The 21,726-nt window shown below is 36.3% G+C and overlaps 1 protein-coding gene and 1 long non-coding RNA gene across 3 annotated transcripts; both read right to left on the bottom strand.

Annotated features, from left to right (window-relative positions):
- Positions 1 to 407: 407 nt before the first annotated feature.
- Positions 408 to 21,712, bottom strand: CIR1 (corepressor interacting with RBPJ, CIR1). Of its 2 annotated transcripts, XM_015634331.3 has the most exons (10): positions 21,541 to 21,712; positions 20,720 to 20,814; positions 20,122 to 20,195; positions 18,901 to 18,914; positions 18,764 to 18,819; positions 18,397 to 18,445; positions 18,083 to 18,200; positions 5,144 to 5,250; positions 3,619 to 3,704; positions 408 to 1,950 (listed from the first exon to the last, which is right to left on the bottom strand). In XM_015634331.3, the coding sequence occupies exons 1-10, from the start codon at positions 21,610 to 21,612 to the stop codon at positions 1,224 to 1,226; spliced, it is 1,398 nt and encodes a 465-aa protein (XP_015489817.1). In that variant the 5' UTR covers positions 21,613 to 21,712; the 3' UTR covers positions 408 to 1,223. The 2 variants fall into 2 exon arrangements, with proteins under 2 accessions (XP_015489817.1, XP_015489818.1); XM_015634332.2 differs by lacking the exons at positions 18,901 to 18,914; positions 21,541 to 21,712.
- On the bottom strand, positions 12,576 to 18,075 carry LOC107207378. Its single transcript, XR_001522720.2, has 2 exons — positions 15,331 to 18,075; positions 12,576 to 14,579 (listed from the first exon to the last, which is right to left on the bottom strand). It is a non-coding gene; the product is annotated as an uncharacterized LOC107207378 (long non-coding RNA).
- Positions 21,713 to 21,726: the final 14 nt, after the last annotated feature.

Genomic DNA, 21,726 nt, shown 5'->3' with positions numbered 1-21,726 from the left:
TTTAACTCCCAGCTACTTCAGCAAGAATGCCCAGAGCAACCTAATGCAGACACACATTGAAAAGGTGACATCTCTTAATGGCTCACCCTTTCAAACTCTTCACATGCACTTAAACGATAAGCCAGGTCACTTTCACCATGTATTATTATACTCTGCAGTGCTGAGAATCTTCTGAGTGAAGTGGAAGTGGACTGGTAATAACAGATAGTCCCATTTGTCCTGTGAGTGAGGAGGGTGAGAAAGTTGCTGGAATACTGAGTACAGTGACTGTTTCACGTGTCCACTAATGAATACTTCCATCTGCCACCCTGAAAGACCAGAGAAGCCTTTCCTTTGCAATAAAAACCTTGTAAAGTGTTGCCTTGTGCATTTGTACTGACTCAGAACTCTGAAGAAGACAGCAATTATTACTGGTTTTAAAGAATAAGGTATTTTATTATGGAAGTTCATCTTCATAACAGTGTACACAGAAAATGACTGACAATCACTAAAAACAGAAAAAGGTTCATGAAAACAAAAGGATGACTATTTACACTAACTTACTACCACAAACAATGACATACCTGAAACAGCTGAGGCAGTAAATATTCCTTTCATGTCTTGAGAGATTATTGAACAATAGCTTGACATTGTACTGACACATACCAACAGGGGTTCAAGATGTTGAGATAGCCCTGACCAAGCTGTACACTGCAGGAAGCCAAAAAATGTTGGCTATACACTTATGTGAACTATGTCTCTCTGTTGTTTTAACTCCTGAAATTGATCTCTTACAGGGAACTTTAGGAAAAATGTTTCAGTATGAAAAAACCAAAACCCTCTACAAGACAATGCTTTGATATCTAAAGCAATGATCTTATCCAGGACAATCTCAAATGCTTTCTCTGCTCCCCCTTGCAGTTGCATCTAAACAGAAATCATGGATGAAACCAAGAGTATTTCATACTGCTTTTAAATATTGTAAAATCCTAAACTCAGGTCTGTGAATTACTGCATGTATACAAGAAATATTTGCCAATAAGTGTATTTAGACAGTAAAAAAATACCTTAACATTTATACCTAATTTACAAATATTCCAACACAATAGAATTGATGCTGTTGGCTTTATGTAGGAAATGCTAGTTACAGAGGTTGGAAAATGAAGAGCAGTATGTAATTGAGCCCTTGTTAAAAGGTATTCATCAAAACCCAGAGAAATTCTTGTTTGCACCTGTCCCCTACACTACCTATTTCTTTTCCTCTCTCTGCTTCTGCTTCTACTGCGTCTGCTCCTTTCTCTGTGTTCCACTTTACTGCACTTGTCCTCATAGCCTTCTCGACATTTTTTCTTCTCTCTGTGAACATCTGTGCTGGGGCTTCTGGTTTCATTTTTCCTGTGCCGCTCTTCACCAGGGCTTTGACTTGGACTTCTTCTTATGTGCCTTTGCCTGGAACTGCTGTGATTTGAGCATGGGCTTCTCCTGCTCCCTTCATTCATGTTTTGGCTTCTACTATCCTTCTCCTTTCTTTCAGTGTCTCTTGTGTTGGTGCTATGGTATCTGCTTGTGGACTTTCTTTCTCCCTCACAGGAGTTCCATTTGTTGTTCTCTGCAGAACTGTCTCGCTTTAAAAGCTTGTACTTCTCCCTATCTTTGTCCTTGTTACCGTGACTACTGGAGAGATCTTCATAAAGTTTTTCCTTCCTCGTTTTTGCCTTTCCTTCTGAATCACTGCTGCTGCTAGCCTCTGAAAACTTGTCTTTTTTTCTTTTCTTAGAATCCATCTTCTTTTTTGCTTCTTTATCTCTGTTGTCAGTCTCACTATCACTGCTGCTTACTGAAGTCTCACTAGAGGATGAGGAAGAGGATCTCATCTTATGTTTCTTGTGTTTACTTTTGCTTTTTTTCTTTTGCTGCTTTTTCTTCTTTCTATCTTTCTTTTTCTTTTTCTTCTCTAGACGATCCAACTTCCTTTTATTGTCAAAATAAAAGAGTGGCACAATCAGACACGTTAAGATGTACTAAATTACAAAGTCATTGTCTTTTAATGTTCACTACTTCTGATGACCTACACAGTAAATACAATAATTTTCATTAAAAAAACATTGAATTCTTTTCCTTTTTCAGCAAAGTTTCATTTTAAAACTTCTAACCTGGCATTACCCATTGTATGTAATTCACAGCTGCTCCCTCAAAACAGGAGTAATATGATTTTTTAATTCTTTAATTTTCAAAAAGATACGTAACTGTCAATTTGGGCCTTGTAACTAGGAATAAATACATTCAGTAGTGCTTTTTTCCCCCCCTTGTCAGGCTGCTCTGGAGACTTTAGAAAATCATTGCTGCTTTTGTTTGTACATTTTAAAAAGGTATTTTGAAAGTGAAAAAAATGCAATTAGTATTCACTTTCTATTAATGATGAAAACTGAGATTAAAACATACGTCTTTGAGTTCTTTAGGCAAATAATACAGGTATTTCCAGTAACCTCTTTTTTCACAACTAGTAACTTACACTTCTCTATCTGTAAATGTACAATATTCTATCATGCACATGCATTCACTGCTATTCCACTACTTTAATGTAGTTTTTATTTAGCTTTCTGTATTTATGCTCAAAATATCAGTGAGCGAATAGTGAAACTGCTTCCTGTATATGAAAAAAAAACGCTTCAGACTAATAAAACCTAAAGGACCCAAATACTTACTAAACTTCAGCTTCTAAAATACAAAGGATTATAAATATTTAAATGTTTTGGGCCAGCAGAAGTTCAAACAAAAATAACATTTTAAATTATTCTAACTACATACACATTCCTTACTTAAAAGGAACATAAAACATGTTGACTATTTTCAGAGAATTATTTATTACATATGTGAATACCGTGTGTACCTATCTACTCATGGACCTACTTAGCCATTCACCTTCCCCTCCTCCCACTCCCCACATATCTGACATCTTTCATCCTATAAGCTTGTTTTATCTGCATGCCTCTATGGGATCTAGCCAGTATTTTTGATTTTAAACATTTTGAGGTTATTTCAGGATAACGTTGCAAATGAAAAGACAAAAAAACCCGTAAGTCACTTGGCACACAACACCAGTTGGATAAAAGCAAAGCACAGGAACCACATTAACTCAGACCCACAGGGAGCAATGAGCTGCAAACCCTGACACGAGCACAGGGTGCAGCTGGGCCAACCTTGGCCTTGGGGTACAGGATCAGGCTCAGTTCAGCCAAAGGGAGAAGATAAACTTTGTCAAGTTGTAAACCAGTGAACAAGATCACAGAATTTTTAATCCCAGAAGAAGAGTATATACTAGGTATATACTGTAAACAACAGAATGCTGAATAATATTTTAAAATAGCAGCACAGCATCTCTAGTGTGCCAATTCGTATTTCAGTATCCCAGTTAAATTGGAAATGAGCCCCAGTCAAAGGCATCAAAACTAGATTAAATAACACAAGTAGATTAAAAATCATGCTACATGATGCCATTTGTGATCAAGTGTATTTAAACTAAGCTCATTTTATTCTGTACTGATAGTGCTAAAAGGCACCAAGGAGTTACAGTGGCAATCATGGATGTAATCAGAAATACTGGTGATACATATCCCCTCCACTAGGTACCAGACATACCTTAGAAGCTTCTGTTTTTGTTTGGTTGACAGTGATTTTAAAAATTCAACTTCTGGATCGTCATCTCCTTCACTTGTAACAAACTCCTAGAAAAATGCAGTAAGACATCAGGTTCTTATAGATAAAAATAATATCTTCATTCAGATTTCTGTTTTAAAAGTGGTGCCTCTACATACCTTATTTTTGCACAGACACAAATATTTGTATTATTAAGTCAGCATAAGAGACTGGTTAGAACAGAATATGCTCTACCAAGTTGAAAAACCCTGACATTCTCTCTCAGAGCTGAGTAGGTGTTATAATGTGGGGGTTATACAACAGGAATTATTACTAATGTATGAAAAAATCACTGCTAGGGAAAGAAACATTTCTGAAATAGTTAATAAAAATGAGCCAGTTTTGAAGCCCTTGATTCCCCAGGATAAGTCACTCCATTGTTATCACGCTTGGATGAATAGGTAAGACGCTAGTCCTGCTCGAACTCAGAGTAATTTAAGCAAATTACTTTTCTGTCTCGGTTTAGTCATTAGGAAAATGGGTAACACATCTACTTCACTGTAGTGTTATTAGTCTTTAAATGTGCACAAAGTCTTCTAGCAATGCAAAATACTGTAATCATATAATCTACATACAGTAACGCAATCAGCAAACCAAAACTACTTTGAAGACCCTGAATTCCTCAAATTATGCACATCTGGTACACGACAGTTCTCCACAGTGATGTTTTTCATTTTAGCCACACTCAGAAGACGAAAGAAGAAATAAAGATTAAAAGCTCTTACAAAGAAATGCCAGAACACCTAACATAAAGCAAACATACTGATATCAACATGATTCATTTAACAGTGCCCATATGGTACATTTTTTGGGGTACATAGCTTTTTTAAAGGCAAAGGTACATCCATCTGTGGAGACACAATGAACTGTTGATTTACTGAAGATTTCAAGACCAGTTTATAGTCATCCCCTTTTTACAAGTGGTTTGACTATTCTGCCATATAAACACAGGTTACTTCAAGGAGTGTATATTAATCTTCCATTTTACACTTTTATTAAAGCACTTCAATTAGTAATATACTTTGATCTGTCTAAGTAAAGTAAATTGAACCATTTTCACTACCAGAAATAAAAACTGGAACAATAGTGAATCAAGTAAAAAAACCCCTTCAGATATAGCATTCCTGGCAATAATTATTTGTGCGTACTGCCTCAAACTTCATCCAAAGGGTAGCACTGCATTACAAGTATGCAGCAGAAGCCCTAACCACCCCTTTATGAAAAATTCAATTTCTAGTCACCCAGAAGAGGGATTTAATTTATCATATGTGGTTTTAAAAGAAGTAATTTATGATTCACCATTCTGTATGAAACAAAGCTGGAAAACTAAGTTTTTTGACATTTTTCTACTAGTATAGCTATTCAGCTTTCCTATGGATATGCATATTTGAAAACATTAAGTAACAATTCACAAGCAATCACATTTAGATTTACAGACATTTTCAGCTTACTGGTAAAAAGGTATTACCTGTGATGGATCATTTGCGGTCAAGTTTCTCCCCAGTACATTTTGTTTCAGTGCAAACCCACTGTTTCTCATCTCCGCTATTAGCTCCGAGGGGTGCATTGATGGCCCTGTTCACAAAAATCACAGTTTGAATATATCATTTATATCTCTCTACCTTTTTTGGACTCCACAGTGGGAATTCAGTTGAAGCTTTGTTAAGTAAAATCACAGCTAAATCAACTCAATAATCTTCTGCTGAGCAAATAATCAGATATGATTTTCTAAAACAGCAGTCTGAAGATTCAGAATGGAAAATAATTGCATTTTTCTTTAAGTACAAGGGGATTCTCTTATGTAACTTTGTCATGTTGAAAACAATGTATTAGATAAGTCTAGTAATATATTTTTATTATAGTAAAAAAGCACAGGAGATCTAAATAAAGCACATTAAATAAGACTCAGGTGCCTCCTTTCCTTTAAAACAATGAGAAAATGCACCTCTAATATGTCACTAATAACTCATTTTTCATAATGACACAAATTTGTGAACTTCAATGTAAAAAGTAACATTAGAAGAATACTTATAGAATATAAAACACATGAAAAATATTGATGTCCTTACTTATTCTAGGGATTGCCTAGAACAGATATAGCCTCTAGACTGTTATCTCAGATATTTCTCATTTTATTAGCTTAAAAACTATGTTATATTTTTCATTAGACTAGGTGTTGGCATTAGGCACATGATTTCTTTCTTTACAAGAATCTAAGAATGAGTAAAATAGGGGATGTATTATGTATCATTCAGACTTGACTGCATAATTTACAAACCTTGTAACTCACTCTTATGCTTTAATTGAATCCCTGTGATCATCATAATGTGGTGTACTTGTCTGATTAGATACTTTTTCTTCACCCTAAATATTCACTCTCTTGTGAGGTCACTTTCAGTAAATTTCCTTCCCAGTTCCTTCACTAACCTTACTGTCAATGAACTGTGTAAGGTAAATCTAAATTAAAAAGAATGTAAAACAGGGCATGGAGCACACGTTTACTATTACTTCAGTAAACTACTGTAAATGGTAAGATTAATTAGCCATATGAATGTACTGATCCTGCTCTGTAAGGCTTTCTTAGTTGTGAAGACTGACAAAACTCATACATTTTTAACACAGACAAATATGGAAAAGTGAAATTTTTGCTATAGAAAATATACGGAAAGTAACATTGTACTTTCTCAAAAAAAGTAACCTTTTTCTTAGTTTTCCTGTATAATATATTACCTCACAGAAACAAACAGAAAAGCAGGAAGGAATTAAACAAAACTTTGGAAATGGTTTAAGGAGCCCTGCATTAATGACTATCTTTTCACAAGTTCCTTGTTTTGCTGGGCAAAAGAATTTTCAAATGGGATACTTTTTAGTCTTCCCTTGAGTTTACATTTCTGTTAAGTAGGGGGTTATTTCCCATCCCCCCTGTAGTTTACCAAAAGTGCTTTTTCATTTTATGTGTTACAGTGTACTTGTAAACTCTCAATTAATGAGTGTGTATAGGCCCCCATGTCTACATTTTTACATATTTAAAATTTCACACCTTGGTCTGCCTGCTGAAATCTAGTCTGGCTGGAACCAAAAGTAACATTAGACAGACACCTAATGACAGAACTTGGTACCAGAAGAGGCTTTGATTTGAAAAGTCCACATAAAACAGCCATACAATTCAGTCAAAAACCGAGTATGAGGAAGCCAAACAGAAACAAAGCACAGAGCCATGAAAGATTTCTCCATACCAAAGAAACCCAAACACTTGACCAATTCAAGCCTAGGATACCTCTATTATTCAAAGGCATTTCCTCCCTATTATTCCAAGAGCCACTGCCTAACAAAGTAACTTAACTAACTTCTTAGGTATTCCTCTTCAGTATTTCAGCATTGTACCTGTTTTGGTGTGTATCCAATACTTAATTATTCTCATTAGTAGGATTAGATCAATAGAGAAATGCAACTTGTCCAAATCTATCCAGCAGACTTGCTAAATAACCAAGATAGAAGCCCTAACCTTGTGGTTCCCTATGAGGACTATGGTCAGAATTGAGACCAGAGAGACATGAAGGCATATTGGCACAATTCAAAATTATTTTCCGAAAACAAACCTTTTTGGCATTTCTTGTGCATAACATTAGAAAGAGGCAAGCAAAATTATTTCTTCTATTTTAAGAAAACGCTTGTAACGAATGCCCAACACTACTGATATTTGTGTAGCTGTCTCCTTGTATATTAATGATGTCAAAGAGAAATTCGTAGCTACACCTACAGTATTTTAGTTGCAATGCAGTATTACCATGATAAGGACAGTTACCAAACTACTGTTATTCCTGTTTTGTGGATGTATACAAGCTACATCAAATGCACCCACAGAAACTTGAGATTAAAGCTGTTTATGAAATAAAATTATTCCTGTTTTGGTCTCCCTGCAATTGTAAGGGAAACAGTAATTTGGGCTCAGCCTAGCTTGTGAGGAGATGCAAGAATCTCCAAGAAGCTTTATTAAATATGTTATTTTTACTATAACTAAAGGCTTTAGAAAACACTAGGAAATGAGATTCAGAAAATAAACCAACCCCATAAATGAAAGTAGAGTCAAAACACAACCCTATTTCACAACCTTTCTGTATGCAGACCCCAGGCAGGCATGACATGGGCAGCTGTCCAGAATGGTTGATTATGGAAGGCACTTCTTTGCAGTATGGCATCTTTGCAGTTTGAAAAACATTAATATTTTTTAGGAGGATGAAACAGATGCATAAAAATCTAGACATCTGGGACATCTAGAGATTGTTTTCTACCTGGTTACAAGTCCAGGCTGATAAGTTCAATTAAGACATCATATTTGACAATGGCTACACAGCTTAACTGCAAACCTCTATTACTATTTACTTTCAGTACAACAGAACAACAATCAAGAAAATGTTTATTCTCATAATTAAACACCTCTACTTGGAATCAAAGGAATCAAATGCTTGGTGACTTCTTTCTCCCACCTCAACAGAACTGCTTTTGATTTATATTTTAATGATGTTGATGAGAAAATATAATTTTCTTTGAAATAACAGTGACAGGTTGAGGTCTCTCAGGATTCCTGGGCACAGATGTTTTATGTGACAGCACTGAGGCATGTAACATACTTCCTTTTGAGATGCTTTTTCACAGAGTCCTAAAAGATGCCTAAATCTGTGAGTAAACTATCACATTCTCATTTCCATACTATAAAATTTATTAGGGTATTTTTCCTGGCTAATGTAAATGAGAGGGACAAAGCCTGTAAAAGAAACACTAAAAACTGAACCTCACTTAACAGAGATTAGAAAAAAGCAACTTCTCAGAAGTGTCCTTGGCTTCCCTATTAAGCAGTTAAAGCTTAAACCTTGATGCCACCAGGTTGCCTGGTAACCCAAAGTGGTAAATCTTTTCAGCCTGCCTTTGGCTTATGACCACACTTGTGTCTTCACCCTCTGAGTCTAGTACTAGGTATACCTGGCAGCCCTCAGCTCCAGCTGAGTCTTTAAATGTAAAACAGAGGTAAGATTGAGCTGAGAGGCTCTCAGTTGGTTAAAATCTTTGGCAATGATGATAGCTTACTATTCTTGAACAGCACCCATCAACTTGCAGAGTCATTCCTACATCAGGAGTGACACAGAAATCCTTTACGTGCTTTGAAAATCAATCTCCTCATATAGGCATTCCTTACACACTTGTGAGACAGCCTGTGAAGAAGCTACCTCTGTGACCCCATGCTGGTGAAAACATCTGGAGATGTAACACCATGAGCTGGCAGAACTTTAGATGCAGGTATCCTACAAAAATAGCTGATTGCTACAACTTCTGACAACTAGTCTCTCAGCATTCTTTCATCAGCAAACTAAAAATAAGTTCGAAGTTACAAAGTTTATTCATCTGTTTATTATTCTTCCTGAAACAAGTCAACAGTACCCTGCTATTTTTAAATCTGACTGTCAAGGTTATTTTCTGAAATTTGCATTTTGATAGGGGAAAAAAAAGAAAAGGGGAGAAAAAAAATTTCAAACTTTCCCAGACACCACTTGGCTAAAACTAAACCATTTATCTGCTTTAGAACTAATTAACAGTCTTGGAAAAACTTTTTGTCATATAGTGTAATTAACTGGTTGTGCATATGACATCACCATAGTGAAAGACCCACCAATGGATTTTTAAAGGGGTTGGTTTTGGGCTATTGTAATTCTCAAGAAACAGTGTTGTCATGCAAAAAGATTAGAGTTTCTTCATTCTTACTTTGCACAGAACTTCTTGCTGCACTAATTCTCTCTGTTATCTTCTGTTTAAGGTACTATTTAAGGATACAATTCAGATAGACTCAGAGTTGGGGCACAAAATCTAGAAACTCAAAACATGCAATGAAGTGTGAAAAGAATTTGAGTCTTCACAAAGCACTATCCGAGTACAACCTCAGCTTGACAGCTTTTGGTGCATCTTTATAATACTTGTACAATTAAATAAACAGAAGAGATGTAAATAGTTTTTTTCTCAGGCATATATGAGCATCAATTACACTGGATTGCAGAAGAATATCATATTAGGATTTCTATATTGGAAATTTGCTTTTTTAGAACAAGGAGCATGACAATTTCTCATCACAGATCTGAGATGAATTTAACAGAATCAGTTCTGCTTCTATTAAGCCATTAGGAGGGGAATACAGCTCTGGGTTTCAATTACTTAAGTGCCTGCCTTACAGCAAGCTCTCCCACCCCACATTAATATCCCATGCCTGTCCCAGAAATCAGAGAAACCTATAGCTGCAATTAATTTTCTATTCTGTCTGTGCTTCTCTTGATGCTACAACTGCAGAGTGCATGTAACACTCCATTGTTTTCAGACTGTTTCCTCTAGGAGGCATGGTCACCCTTAGGAGAGCAATGCCAGCTGTAACACACCATCTAACAGGCCTCCACTACATGTAAAGCACATTTTTCTTATTATTCAATATGAGGGAACAGTATGCTAAAATACCTTTGTGTAACTACTGTGATTAAATATTACTTTTTCTGCAATAGCTTCAGTGGCAGTGAGGACAGACAATCATGTTGTGTTTGTCAGTATCACCAAAAACAGCAGTAGTTTCCACCTACTCATGATGCACAGTCTTGACAGTATTTGTCCAATTTACTGATAACAGCTTTCACTACTCTCACCAGTGCAGATAAGCAAACCAAATTATTCTTTGCAATCAATCAGGTTTTAAATGGATTTTTATTGTGGAATATAAATGGAAAGCAAAGACATAAGAAACAATACTGTAAACATTCCTGCCGTCTTTGGCAGGGGAAATGACAGTAACCAGTTGTACTTACGTTGTGGCTGCAGTTACAGAACTATATGATATATAAGGTTGTATGTATTTTTTGTTTTGTATTCTATGTATTGTTACACAATTAGAGTAGAGTACACTACATAAAAGTTAACTGGAAAATTGTAGAAAATACTGGGAAAAGTATATTCTTCATGGTGACATTTTAATTGCAACTATTTACCTTTATTTTAAGTACTGCTCATTTTGCGTATCATCAAAGCAGAGTATTTAGAATATGGTTTTTAGAACTTTAGCCTATTTAGAATAGGCTTTCCTCCCTTTCTGGCATGGGGTATCTTTTAGTTTACAAATATGATCATTTTAATCTAAAAACATCACCATCATCACACCATCACACTTCTCCTGACTTGGTAAGAGAGGTAATTTACATGAAAATGTAAACATAGCAAACTTGTGTATCTGCTATCAATTTGCCAGTAGATGTCATGGCCAGTAAGCTCCATGCTCCCATGCTTAAAACTTAATTTATGAATCAAGGACAAGATACTCTCAAGGCTTCTCTTTTATTGCTACACATTTTTTGTTAACGAAGTAGGCCTAAAGCATGTTGTCAACATCCTTTCTTATAGGTGGCTTGGACCACATGAGACCATAAAGACTCCAAACTGAAATTTATTTGGTTTTCTACACAACAGTGATACTAAAGCCATGCTTTGCTGTGGAAAAGAAGATAAACAAATACCTAGGGAGTACAAAAAAATCTCTTTTGAATTAACTAGGCTTTAGAAAACATTCTGCTGGTGGGTTTCAGTCTGGCACACAAGCACATGAAGGATAAATGTACTATGAATGCAGAAGGCTGCCTTTTCTGGGTGAACATATGATACAATGCTTTTAATGTTTTGCTTTATTAAAACAGAAACTAATTTTAAAATCAGAATAGACAGTTGTGTCAATACATCCATATACTTTCTTGTTCTGTCCACTGAGTTTTCTATGGCTTTTGTTAATATGGCTTAAAAGGAAATTGAGCAAAAATGGAAAAAAATTACAGACTGAGTTTAATCACACTCCACAGTCTGTGAACTTTTACTGAGGTTGTGACAGAGATGAGAGTAGGCACTTATTTTATCTAAAGAACAAAGAACTATTATCAAAATTATGTGATCATGACACACAGTAAATTTATGCTGCCTCCACTAATTTAGAATCAATCATCTTTTACTGATAATTTTTTCATCTGTTTCAGAGATGAGTGCATTCAGACCATATTTACACTTCAAAGCAACTGCTACAGTTGGCATTGAGAGAAATCAATGACTAAAACCTCTGGCTTTTAATTAGCTCTTCTTCAGAGGGCCTGCAGTTTAACTGTATTTAACACTTCAGCACAGAATTTTGGTGTAATTTGCCATGCTTTTGTGATGTGGTATTTCAGAGAAACCTGAGCTTCCTTATTACTTTTTTGGAGTAGTGAAAACCACTTAACGTTATCAAACTGCTTTTGGAATCCATATTTATTGTTTAAATGCTAAGCACAACATTACTGAAAGAATCTGTATCTTATGCATTCACAACAAATACCAAGGCTTCTGAAACATAAATGGAGGATTATTCTAAAATGTGACAGTTCTTAAACTATGTGAAGATTTAGTTAAGGTTCCTACTGTTCACAATCAAAGGTCTCAGCTGCAGATCATAAAGGAAGGTTTCACACACTGTATGTTTCTACAGATGACCATTTATATAAATACTCACAGTTAACATATTCAAATACGTTTTCTTGGTTATTACAATTTCAAGAGAACATTTAAAAAAATTCCTGAATTCCCAATACAAAGCAGACTTTTCTCTTTTGGGGAAACTGCAGTGAGATGCGGTCATAATGTAACATAAACATAGATTTAATTTTTTGCTGTCTCCATGTGACTGGTAATTTCAGTGATCACTCTGAAGGTATTTCACCTAAAGGCACTCAGGAGATGAAAAGAGAGAGTGCAAGCCCCAGAACTGGGTAATGAACCTTCAGAAGGCTGCACCTGCACAGCCATACCTAGAGTGGCTTTATCTTGGTAGACCATAAGATACTAGACACCCACACATGTTGCTTTATTAGATTTTACCTTTATTTGCCTGAATTTTCCACAACATGCTTTTCAAAGCACTTTACAGTACTTTTTCCTTAGTAATTCCATGGCATGGATCACATATGGAGCCAGTCAGCTGTAAGATATGCAAAGCAGTCCACAGCAGAGGAGGATGGCCAGCACTCTCCAGGCTTAGCTTTCATAGGCCAAGGGTGCAAGAACATCTTTTAACCTTACCATCCCACTTCTAACTATGCTATTCAAATAATCTGAGACACTAGCCTCACTTCCTAAGATAGTAATACTTTTCTTCATAAGAAAGGAACATATCCATAGTGGGTTGTTTGTTATAAAAAACATGTAATAGAGATTGTAAGCATTCAAACTTTCATAGCTTTTTAATCGCTCCCCCATCTGCCCAAACCATCATTGAACAGGACAGATTGTTTGCAGAAAAGAATGAAAGGAAAAAAAAAATTCAGTTTGTCCTAACTTCACCTGACCAAGAAAGTCACAGGCAATTTTGAAGTGAAATAACAGTATTATTCCAAAACATTTTGCACAGGACACCTAATGATATCTGTTCCAATCAAGTCAATGGCTTTTCAGGATTCACAACAAAACCTCACAAACCCCAGCAGATGCTGCTGGTTAATGAAAAAAAATGATTGTAAAAATAGGCAAACTTTGAGATGCTAGTGAGCTGGTTTTTTTTTGCTGGTATGCATTCTGTATTTTCTACATGCATATATACACAGTGGCACAACCAATATTTTTATCTTGTTTGAACTTTGAAAGTTAGGATTTTATCAGTAAAACACTCTGCAAATCAGTTTAGCCCAAAGAAGCATTTTGATTGCCTAATTTACCTTCGTAAAGGAAAAGTAAATCTTCTAAGTTAGTCTCTATAAGCCTCACAGCTGGAATATTCTAACACTACTTTACAGTTTCCAGTGATCAAAGTAAGTTACTTTATATCTAAAACTAAGAATTTCATAATAGAAATAATGCAACACCAGGGGGTGCAGTTATCATGCAATAATTACACTCCTGGGAGATTACAGACAAGGCTGTACCCCAGGGGTGTGATTATCCCATGATAGCCACATCCACTGAAATTGCCTTATTGCAAAAATAATCTCTATTCACTGGTGAGATATTATTCAATAGGTGCTTTTTTAATGGTAAGATTTTTTTTGTATGAATTACCAGCTAGATTAGTAAAATGGTCCCAGAAGCAAAAATAACCAAGCCACCATGCCCAAGTTAAGGTACTGTAACTATTTTTGTTTGCTGACAAAGACAGCAGAACACAGCTCTGTGCCACAGACACCCTCTGCCCTGCAGTGGTTTCACTGGAGGAGACTGAAGGATGTGACTGGTCTTTGCACACAAAATATTCAACACCAAATCCAACACAGCAATTGCCAACCAGTTTTATGTGTTAAGAGGAACAGCACAATGTTTCACATCAGATTAAAAGGCAGCTATTCTGCAGAAATGACAGAATCACAACTTATAAAATTTATGGGAAAGAAAAAGCCTATACTGGCTTTTTTTTTATATATATATATATACATGATGTGGGGGGGAAAAAAATCTTAGCTTATAATTCTTCTTTTTTCCTTATGGAGAAACAGAGCAGGAACTTTAGATAAGTCAACTATATCAGACAATTTTTTCATTTATATGCAGTCAAATGTTTCCTCTGATACTGAAAAAAATAGTGAGTCCAAACAAGACATTTTGTTTCACTCTTTCTGAAGCAGGAAAAAATTAGAACAAAACACAAACTGAACTTGTATCAAGGCCTACTACCAATCTTTTACAGGGAAGACAGACCATTTTTTAAAACCTACTTCTGCAGAAATTACTGATGCCAGTGTCCTTAGCACACCAGATTCAGATTCATGAAGCCCAATGTTCCCACGCACTCACTGGGCAAAGATTCATCACCAACCAGGATGCTCAGCAGCACATGGACCAGAGCCTTCCAACACTGTCCTGATGCATGGTGTGATCTAGCAAGGGAGAGTATTTGCGAAGTTTGAAGAATTCTAACCTAAATTTAGCTAGGGTAACTACCACGCACCGCCTAAAAAAATTATTCCATTCAATTTGCATGAAAAGGATGTAAGATCGACTTCTATTAGGATGAAAAGATTATAAATCAGAAGAAATAAAGCACTACCAAGTAAGTAACTTCAAAGCAATAGAGCTCTTTCTAAAGAATCTAAAAAAATGCCAAAGGTTTGCTCTTTAAAAAAAATGTTTAGTTATTTAGAACTTAAATCTGGTCCTTCTAATACAATTAATTTCATTAACTAATTGGAATCCTTGTACATTGACTATGGTACTAAAATTTTACTCTGGTTTCACCTTTCTTCCTCATTATATCTGTATTTCTCAGCTGTACACTTTCATTTATGAGACAATAATTATATTTCAATTTCCTGAAACACCAGCTAGAAAGAAGTTTTCAACTACTTTCTAAATATGGCAATACTTCCCAATCTTTGAAAGTACTGCATGATCTAGTAATTTAGCTGAACATTTTTCAATGCTTTGAGAGTTCATTGCAAACGTATTTTTACACCCTGAGTTATTAAAAATTCAAATAAAATTAGTACACATTCCAGACTGGCTGTATACTATCAGTAATCACTGCCTATCCTTGAAATCCCTATTCATTGCTCTGTTCAGAGACCTGTGTTTAAACCTCTACATTTTACAAACGAACAAACAGCTTCAGAAAATTTGAATGAACTTTACCTTAGAAGCCAAGTAGTTTTGTACTTTTTTTTCCTGGTGCTGACAACCATGATAAATGAAAACTGTGGACTATTTACATGTGTTTTACCAGCTTTCTAAGCATGAGGAGACACTTGTGACATGTGGAGGAGGGGCTGGGTGGCGAGCAATTCATGCACAATTCAAATTGTTTCAAGTGCAAGGGACTTCTTTAAACCTAATCATCAGTTCACAAAACACAGAAAGGTTTCATAAGAAGATGATCTCATAAAAAGTCTTTGTCCCTCCCAAAGTAGCATTTTCTGGAGCTCTAGCCAGTTTAAAGAACAGTGTGGCAATGGATATTTTTGCTATTGTGCTTTGCATTTGTACTATAAAACAATAAAAAATAATCAGGAATTTAGTCTATAAAGCAGCTTAGGAGTGCATGCAATTACTGATGAAGAGAAAGAAGCAAGAACAAACAGAGCTTGAGGAGGTGTATTGCAGAGAGCAACAGAAGAAGGTTCTTCTGATGGAGGTTGGAGGTGGAAACAGATGCAGGAGAGCTAACTGTGGATCTGCAGCACTGTAACAACTGGGCTGAACACTCAGCAATGCAAAGTAATTATTCCCATTCCAGCCTACACAGGACTGCTGTCAGGGTTTCAACAAAAACAAACAACAAAAATACTGTACTTTTTTTAAAAGTATATGACATATGCTTAAAATACCATGTGGATGAATTATGAGTCTTAAGAGAAGCAAACTCTGAACTCAAAGAATTTATGTTGTCACTTAACTGTAGTGCTTCATTTACACACATTTCCAGAAATCATCAAAGGAGTGTAACTTATCTTGTTATTAAATCAGATGAAGTTTTAGAAAAGTTGATGAAAGGTTTGTATTCCTGAGGCTTGAAAAAGCAGACAACCTTTTATATGATGTTGTAATTAATATTACCACTTTCTCTAACCCTTCTATTTGCTATTAAATCAAGAACTTTAACCTACAGTGTTTTTACATAGTTTCCCTGGGAGAAAGAGAAAGTAGCAGTATCATTACAGCTGACTATTCAAATTCAAGAACAGCGTCTTACAAATTATATATACAAATCCTGATCTGTCGCCCACCCCTACTCCCTAAAAATCCTTCCTCAGCCTACAAGAGTCTAAGCTCAGCATAGCACACTGTCTTCTAAGTTCCAGAGTTGAAAATGAGAGGGCACTGGAACAGTCTGAGAACATCTAAGTACTTTTACACCATTTTCCTTCATGTAAAATTCATCACATATGCTAAATGTTCTCTTTAGGCTTAGAAAGATTGTTTGAAAAGGCATCTGGGGGACATCTCTTCAAGTGGGAAACACCCACAGCAGTCAAACGTTGCCTACACCTATATAGATAGTTCAGTAAGGTTTGAAACAAGCAGTTAGTCTTCTACTGACACTGCAGAGTGTCTGTATTACACTGTAATGAATAATAAGGAACACATATTCAGGTTTGTGCAAGCATGCACAAATATTTTCTGCTTTCTCAACCAAACATACCTAAAATTTACCCACATAATTTGAACTGAGGTGTGGACAGTGAGTTCTGTAGCACAAAAGCCTCTCTGACGTGCAAGAGCTGCACAAAATAATTCTACCATCATCAAATGCTCTAACTACAATTTTTTTCTAAGATAAGATTCATGCAAGAAAGTGATTTAATTTTATAACCAACTGAACAGAAAGGCTGAGCAAGTCAACTACAGGTTGAGTAATATAATGGCATGATCATCAGACAATGCCTAAAAAGACAGGAGAGTAAGAGGCACCATTTCCCCAAACTCAACTCTTCCAGGCCTCATCCCAAAGAAACTATGTATCTATGTGATCTAATCCTGAAAAACGAGATTGTTGGTAGGCTAAATACATTACAAAACTAGGAGCTGCTACATAAAATAGATGACCCGAAGGAAGACAGAAGAAAAGCAGAAACCATCAAGTGTGCAAGTCTAATGGTATCCCTGAAAATCCAAGACACAACACATGACTTTAAGGCACAGTACAGCAAGGCTGAAGAGTCATCCATGCTACCACATGTTTCTTTAACATACCCACATTTTAAGAAACTTAAAAGCATTACAACTTGGGTTAACTCACGGAAAAAAAGTACTGTAGGCAAAAAAAAAATTCAGTTTGAATGTTTATACCCACTTCTTCAAACATAAGCTAGCACTAACTGCTGTGTGACTTCAAGTAACAGGAGAGCTAATATAAGAAAAAAAAATTGTAGTTCACGAAGCAAAAAGAATGAAAGGAATTAAAGGAAACTAGACATTTGGAAATCTAGGCTTCAATTGCTTATCCACTTACACAATTACGTATTTTAAAAAAAGCCCACAAACCTCTCCTTTTTACCAAGTGATTAACAAAGATGTAATGACATATTCCATCTTATCCAAGCAGTTTGCTTAAATTTTAACTGGGACAGTCTTTGACAATCCACTCATTTTTTTGGTGACACAAATTTTGTCATTCTGATCTAATGTCTCATTGCAGCTTCTCAGTTTTAGGCATGGATAGGATCAAAGCAATACAGAACCTTTTTTAAATGAGTTGCTAAAAAATTAAAAAATCAGGTCCCAGCAATTTGATACAATTAACCCAAAATTGTGGATCCTACATTTGGAATTAACTATTTTCCAGAATTCACCAACTCTCTGAAATATGATAAAACTTCTAAAATTAAACATGATGAACTTCCCCCATATGTCTAACCAGAACGTTTAAAAACCATTCATTGCCTACCTGAACCGTCACTGGACACTGAACTTGCATTGATTCCAGAAAGGCCAAATAAGGGACATTCTCGATCGGTGTTTATGTGACCCCACTTGTGGCATTTAATACATCTCACATTCCGCACCTAAAGGCAATAAAGCCAATTGACACAGTTTAGTCACCAGTACAGTCAAATGTTTACAGCAACGTCTGTGTCATTAGGCATAAGAGAAGCTTTTAAACCCACTGAACAAGAGATGATAAAATGTAGTGAACGTTCTGCATAGACAACATTTGAAATACACCCCAGACATCCAGAGAGTGAAATTTATGTGACTTGCCTGGATGCCAAACGGCTGATCTCTGATGTTCATATCATCCTTAGCATATCTGTTACACAAACACAAAAGAAAACAAATACTCAATTCACTATTGCTTTTTAAAAGACACCATATACAAAACTACCTTCTGTTGATAAGTGTGCACCCATTTCAGAGGTGTAATTCCTGTAAACATTGTTTTCCGAGTGTCAAATATGGATGTGAAAATCAAACGGAAATAAAGCTGAGCAAGGAAATAGTTCCAGGTTAACAGGTTTTACTAATTAAGAGTCAGGATGTGACAAGATCACACAAGTGACCTGCTCAAAAATATAATGGGAAAAAAAGGGACAAATAGAAAAGTCTGTGAAAAATCCAGATATCTTACTTTTCTCGAGGAGCAACTTTTTGCCATTCAAATTTGTATTCAGTCTCTCCTTCTTGCTATAAAACAAAAAACATGGTAAGTTTCAGAATACATTTTAAGTAAGCAAGAAGAAAACATAAAATAATGTAATGAAATACCTCTTTTGTTTCCTCTTTGAATTTTCAGAAAGCAGGCAAAGAAAAGAAATGATGCATTAATTACATATGTAAAATGCAGATGGTATTCCCCCCTAAGCTAAAGACAAAACATTTTATCGTTTCTACTAAACAACAGTGCAAATATTCAGAAAGTAGCTTTATTTAGAGTGCACTTAAAAATAACCACGCTCTAGTATATAGCTATAAATCCTGTAAATCCAGAATCACCTTCTAAAACTTGTTACTTCTAAAATTTGTTACACAAATAAAAACTTCAAACATTTTTTGCAAGAGTAGCAACAATACTTACTTTTAAGATATTAAACAAAAAAGTTTAGCAATAATTTCTACTTTGAAATTACATTTCCTCTAAACTTAAGAGATTACTACTAGAGCTTCTAAAGTTAAATAATTGAAAAATCTGGTCTACAAGAATGAGTCCATCCAAGCATTTCCAAGGGATTTCATGCAAATGGGAAAAGTGTATTTTAAAGGGAACATGTTTTCTCTTAGAGAGAACATATTTTCTTACTTCTTCACTTAAATTCAGATCTTGCTAAAATTAAGTGATTGATATGAGTGTCCACCAGGTATTTAGAAACTTCCATTTATGACACTACTAAACAGTCATAGACTCACCAGACACAGGACAGGCAGCACTTTTGACTATTGAATTTCAGCATTTATTATTTTTATAACTTCTAATAATTAATTTCTTGCTCTGGTATTTCCTGACAAGCACCAAGCTGCATTATGGGTGCAATGTTTAAACAAAAGCAACCTGCTATTTCTGTAAAGGAGTGCAGGCAGGCCAAAACAGGTTTGTGCAGACATGTCTGAGTTGCTGCCTTGGTAAGATCTAGTCCTCATCCAATGGCTTTATAATTGGCTTAAGAAACACCCTTGGTCGAGGACAGAATTTATGTTGTTTCCTGGAAAGATATTTTATCTGGTTGTACACTTCACATTGAACTGTTGCTTAAAAAAATCCCAACCATTGTCTTTGAATGAAATTAAAGTTTTGTGAGATGAAAATTATTACATACTGTATCTATATCTACCTATGTCTGTATAGTCCCATAGAAAGAATTAAAAAAATCACACCTCCTATCATTACCTCACCATGAACATGTTATTTTAAATAACATACATTGTGCTTATTTCTTCAGAAGGTTTTTAGCTTTGCAGTACTATCTGTCCACAATCAGGAAATTGCAATACCTTTCTTTGCTCCAGGTGGGGCCTCATACATGAAATTAAGACCATTCTTCACACGCTCATCACCCATAAGCAACCTAAATAAAAAGGGCATTTGGGATGTTACATGCAAAACAATCACACTGGCAACACTCACAAAAAAACCCAAAAACAAAAGTAGGAAATCGTTGTGATAACTAGCATTTTTTTAATTGTTAATGTGAGTAACAAAATCTGAGTATCAAAAAACCTGAGAGACCAGTCAATGCTTTTGCATGACCCACTGTGCACCAAAAATCACACATTTCAATCTCAACTGAAAAGCAGTAGGTCCAGAGTTACAGATTTCTGTGTGATACAAAAGTATTGTTATACAAGGTTACCGACTGTTCCATGAAATGTAGCATATTTTGAAATTAATTAGAAGATGGACACAAAACCACTTTAAAGTAGTTCTTGTGACTTCTACTTAATCAGACATCACTTAATGAATCACTGCTCTCTCCTACTACTACTACAGTCAATGGGAGACAGTACTTCAAATTGCTCACAGCAATATGACCTTCACTACCATGAAAACAAGACAGGAGGAAGAAGTGTGTGATCTTAAGCCAATTCTCACCTATTGTCATAGGATTCCTGTTCTTTCAGATACTGTTGCATTAATTCTTCTTGTTTCTTCTTATCATATGAGATTTTCTGTTCTGCCATCCATACCTAGTTAAGATAATTAAGCTTCTACTTAAATACAAAACTATTGAAAAATATATTAGTGTATAAATAACTGGCTTACTCAATTAAAAATTATTAACAAGGGATGGTCACCCTTCTAATTGTATAAAATACATTATTTTCATGCAGTATTTTAAAAACGAACTTCCCACAGCAGTAATTTTGAGAAACTCCAAGTTCTAACAACACTTATGCACTGAAAAGACAGGACAAAATTTATCAGCTCAAAAGGAAAAGTAAGCTCAGAAAATACCCTGTGGGTGCCACTGTCTTCCCTGCAGTGACCCTTGCTCGGCAAAGTCTCGATAGACCGCAAGCCACAGGTCCCCTCGGGGGTTCCTGGCATGGGCACACTTCTGGAGAGGACACCTGCAACCAGCTCGAGGCAGGTATGAAATACTGGGAAAACATGGGCACATCGTGACAGGTGGGTTTTTCCTGGACGGTGTACGCTGCCTGTTAGTCCTGACAATCAGGCGTTGAAAAGCCTGGGACAGGAAAATGCGACAGTCGTACACACCTGGGAACGAGGAAACTCGAAGCTTTAAGTATTTCTTAGCTACTTTCCCTGCCTCCTCCTTCCTCTTTGCCCCAGCCCCGGTGCCACCCCGCGAAGGTGAGGAGCACCACTCGGGCCGCTGCGGCACCGGCAACCCGTCCCCCCGGGGCACGGGGGGCCCCCAGGCCCCGGCACCCCCAGGCCCCCCTCACCTTTTTGATGTTGGACTTGGAGGCGGGGTGAAAATCCTTCTTGCACATGAAGTTGGCGAATGACTTCCCCATGGCGGCAGCGGAGCGGGAGCCGCCGGCCCCCACACGGACAGGGAAAGGGACAGGGCCGGAGGTGCTCCGGAGCGGCCTCGGCCGGGCCTTCCGGGTCGGCGGGCGGGCCTTCCG

This window comes from Parus major, chromosome 7 (assembly GCF_001522545.3).
Source record: "Parus major isolate Abel chromosome 7, Parus_major1.1, whole genome shotgun sequence".
Lineage (NCBI taxonomy): Eukaryota > Metazoa > Chordata > Aves > Passeriformes > Paridae > Parus > Parus major.
Note: the sequence above shows the minus strand (reverse complement) of the source record. Positions and strands in the feature narration are given on the sequence as shown.

Coding starts and splice junctions, on each gene's coding strand:
- CIR1 (XM_015634331.3), bottom strand. CDS start 21,612: ATGGGGAAGTCATTCGCCAACTTCATGTGCAAGAAGGATTTTCACCCC. Junction 20,815..21,540: donor CCAAGTCCAACATCAAAAAG/GTGAGGGGGGCC, acceptor TATCTTAACTAG/GTATGGATGGCAGAACAGAA. Junction 20,196..20,719: donor CAGGAATCCTATGACAATAG/GTGAGAATTGGC, acceptor CTTTTTATTTAG/GTTGCTTATGGGTGATGAGC.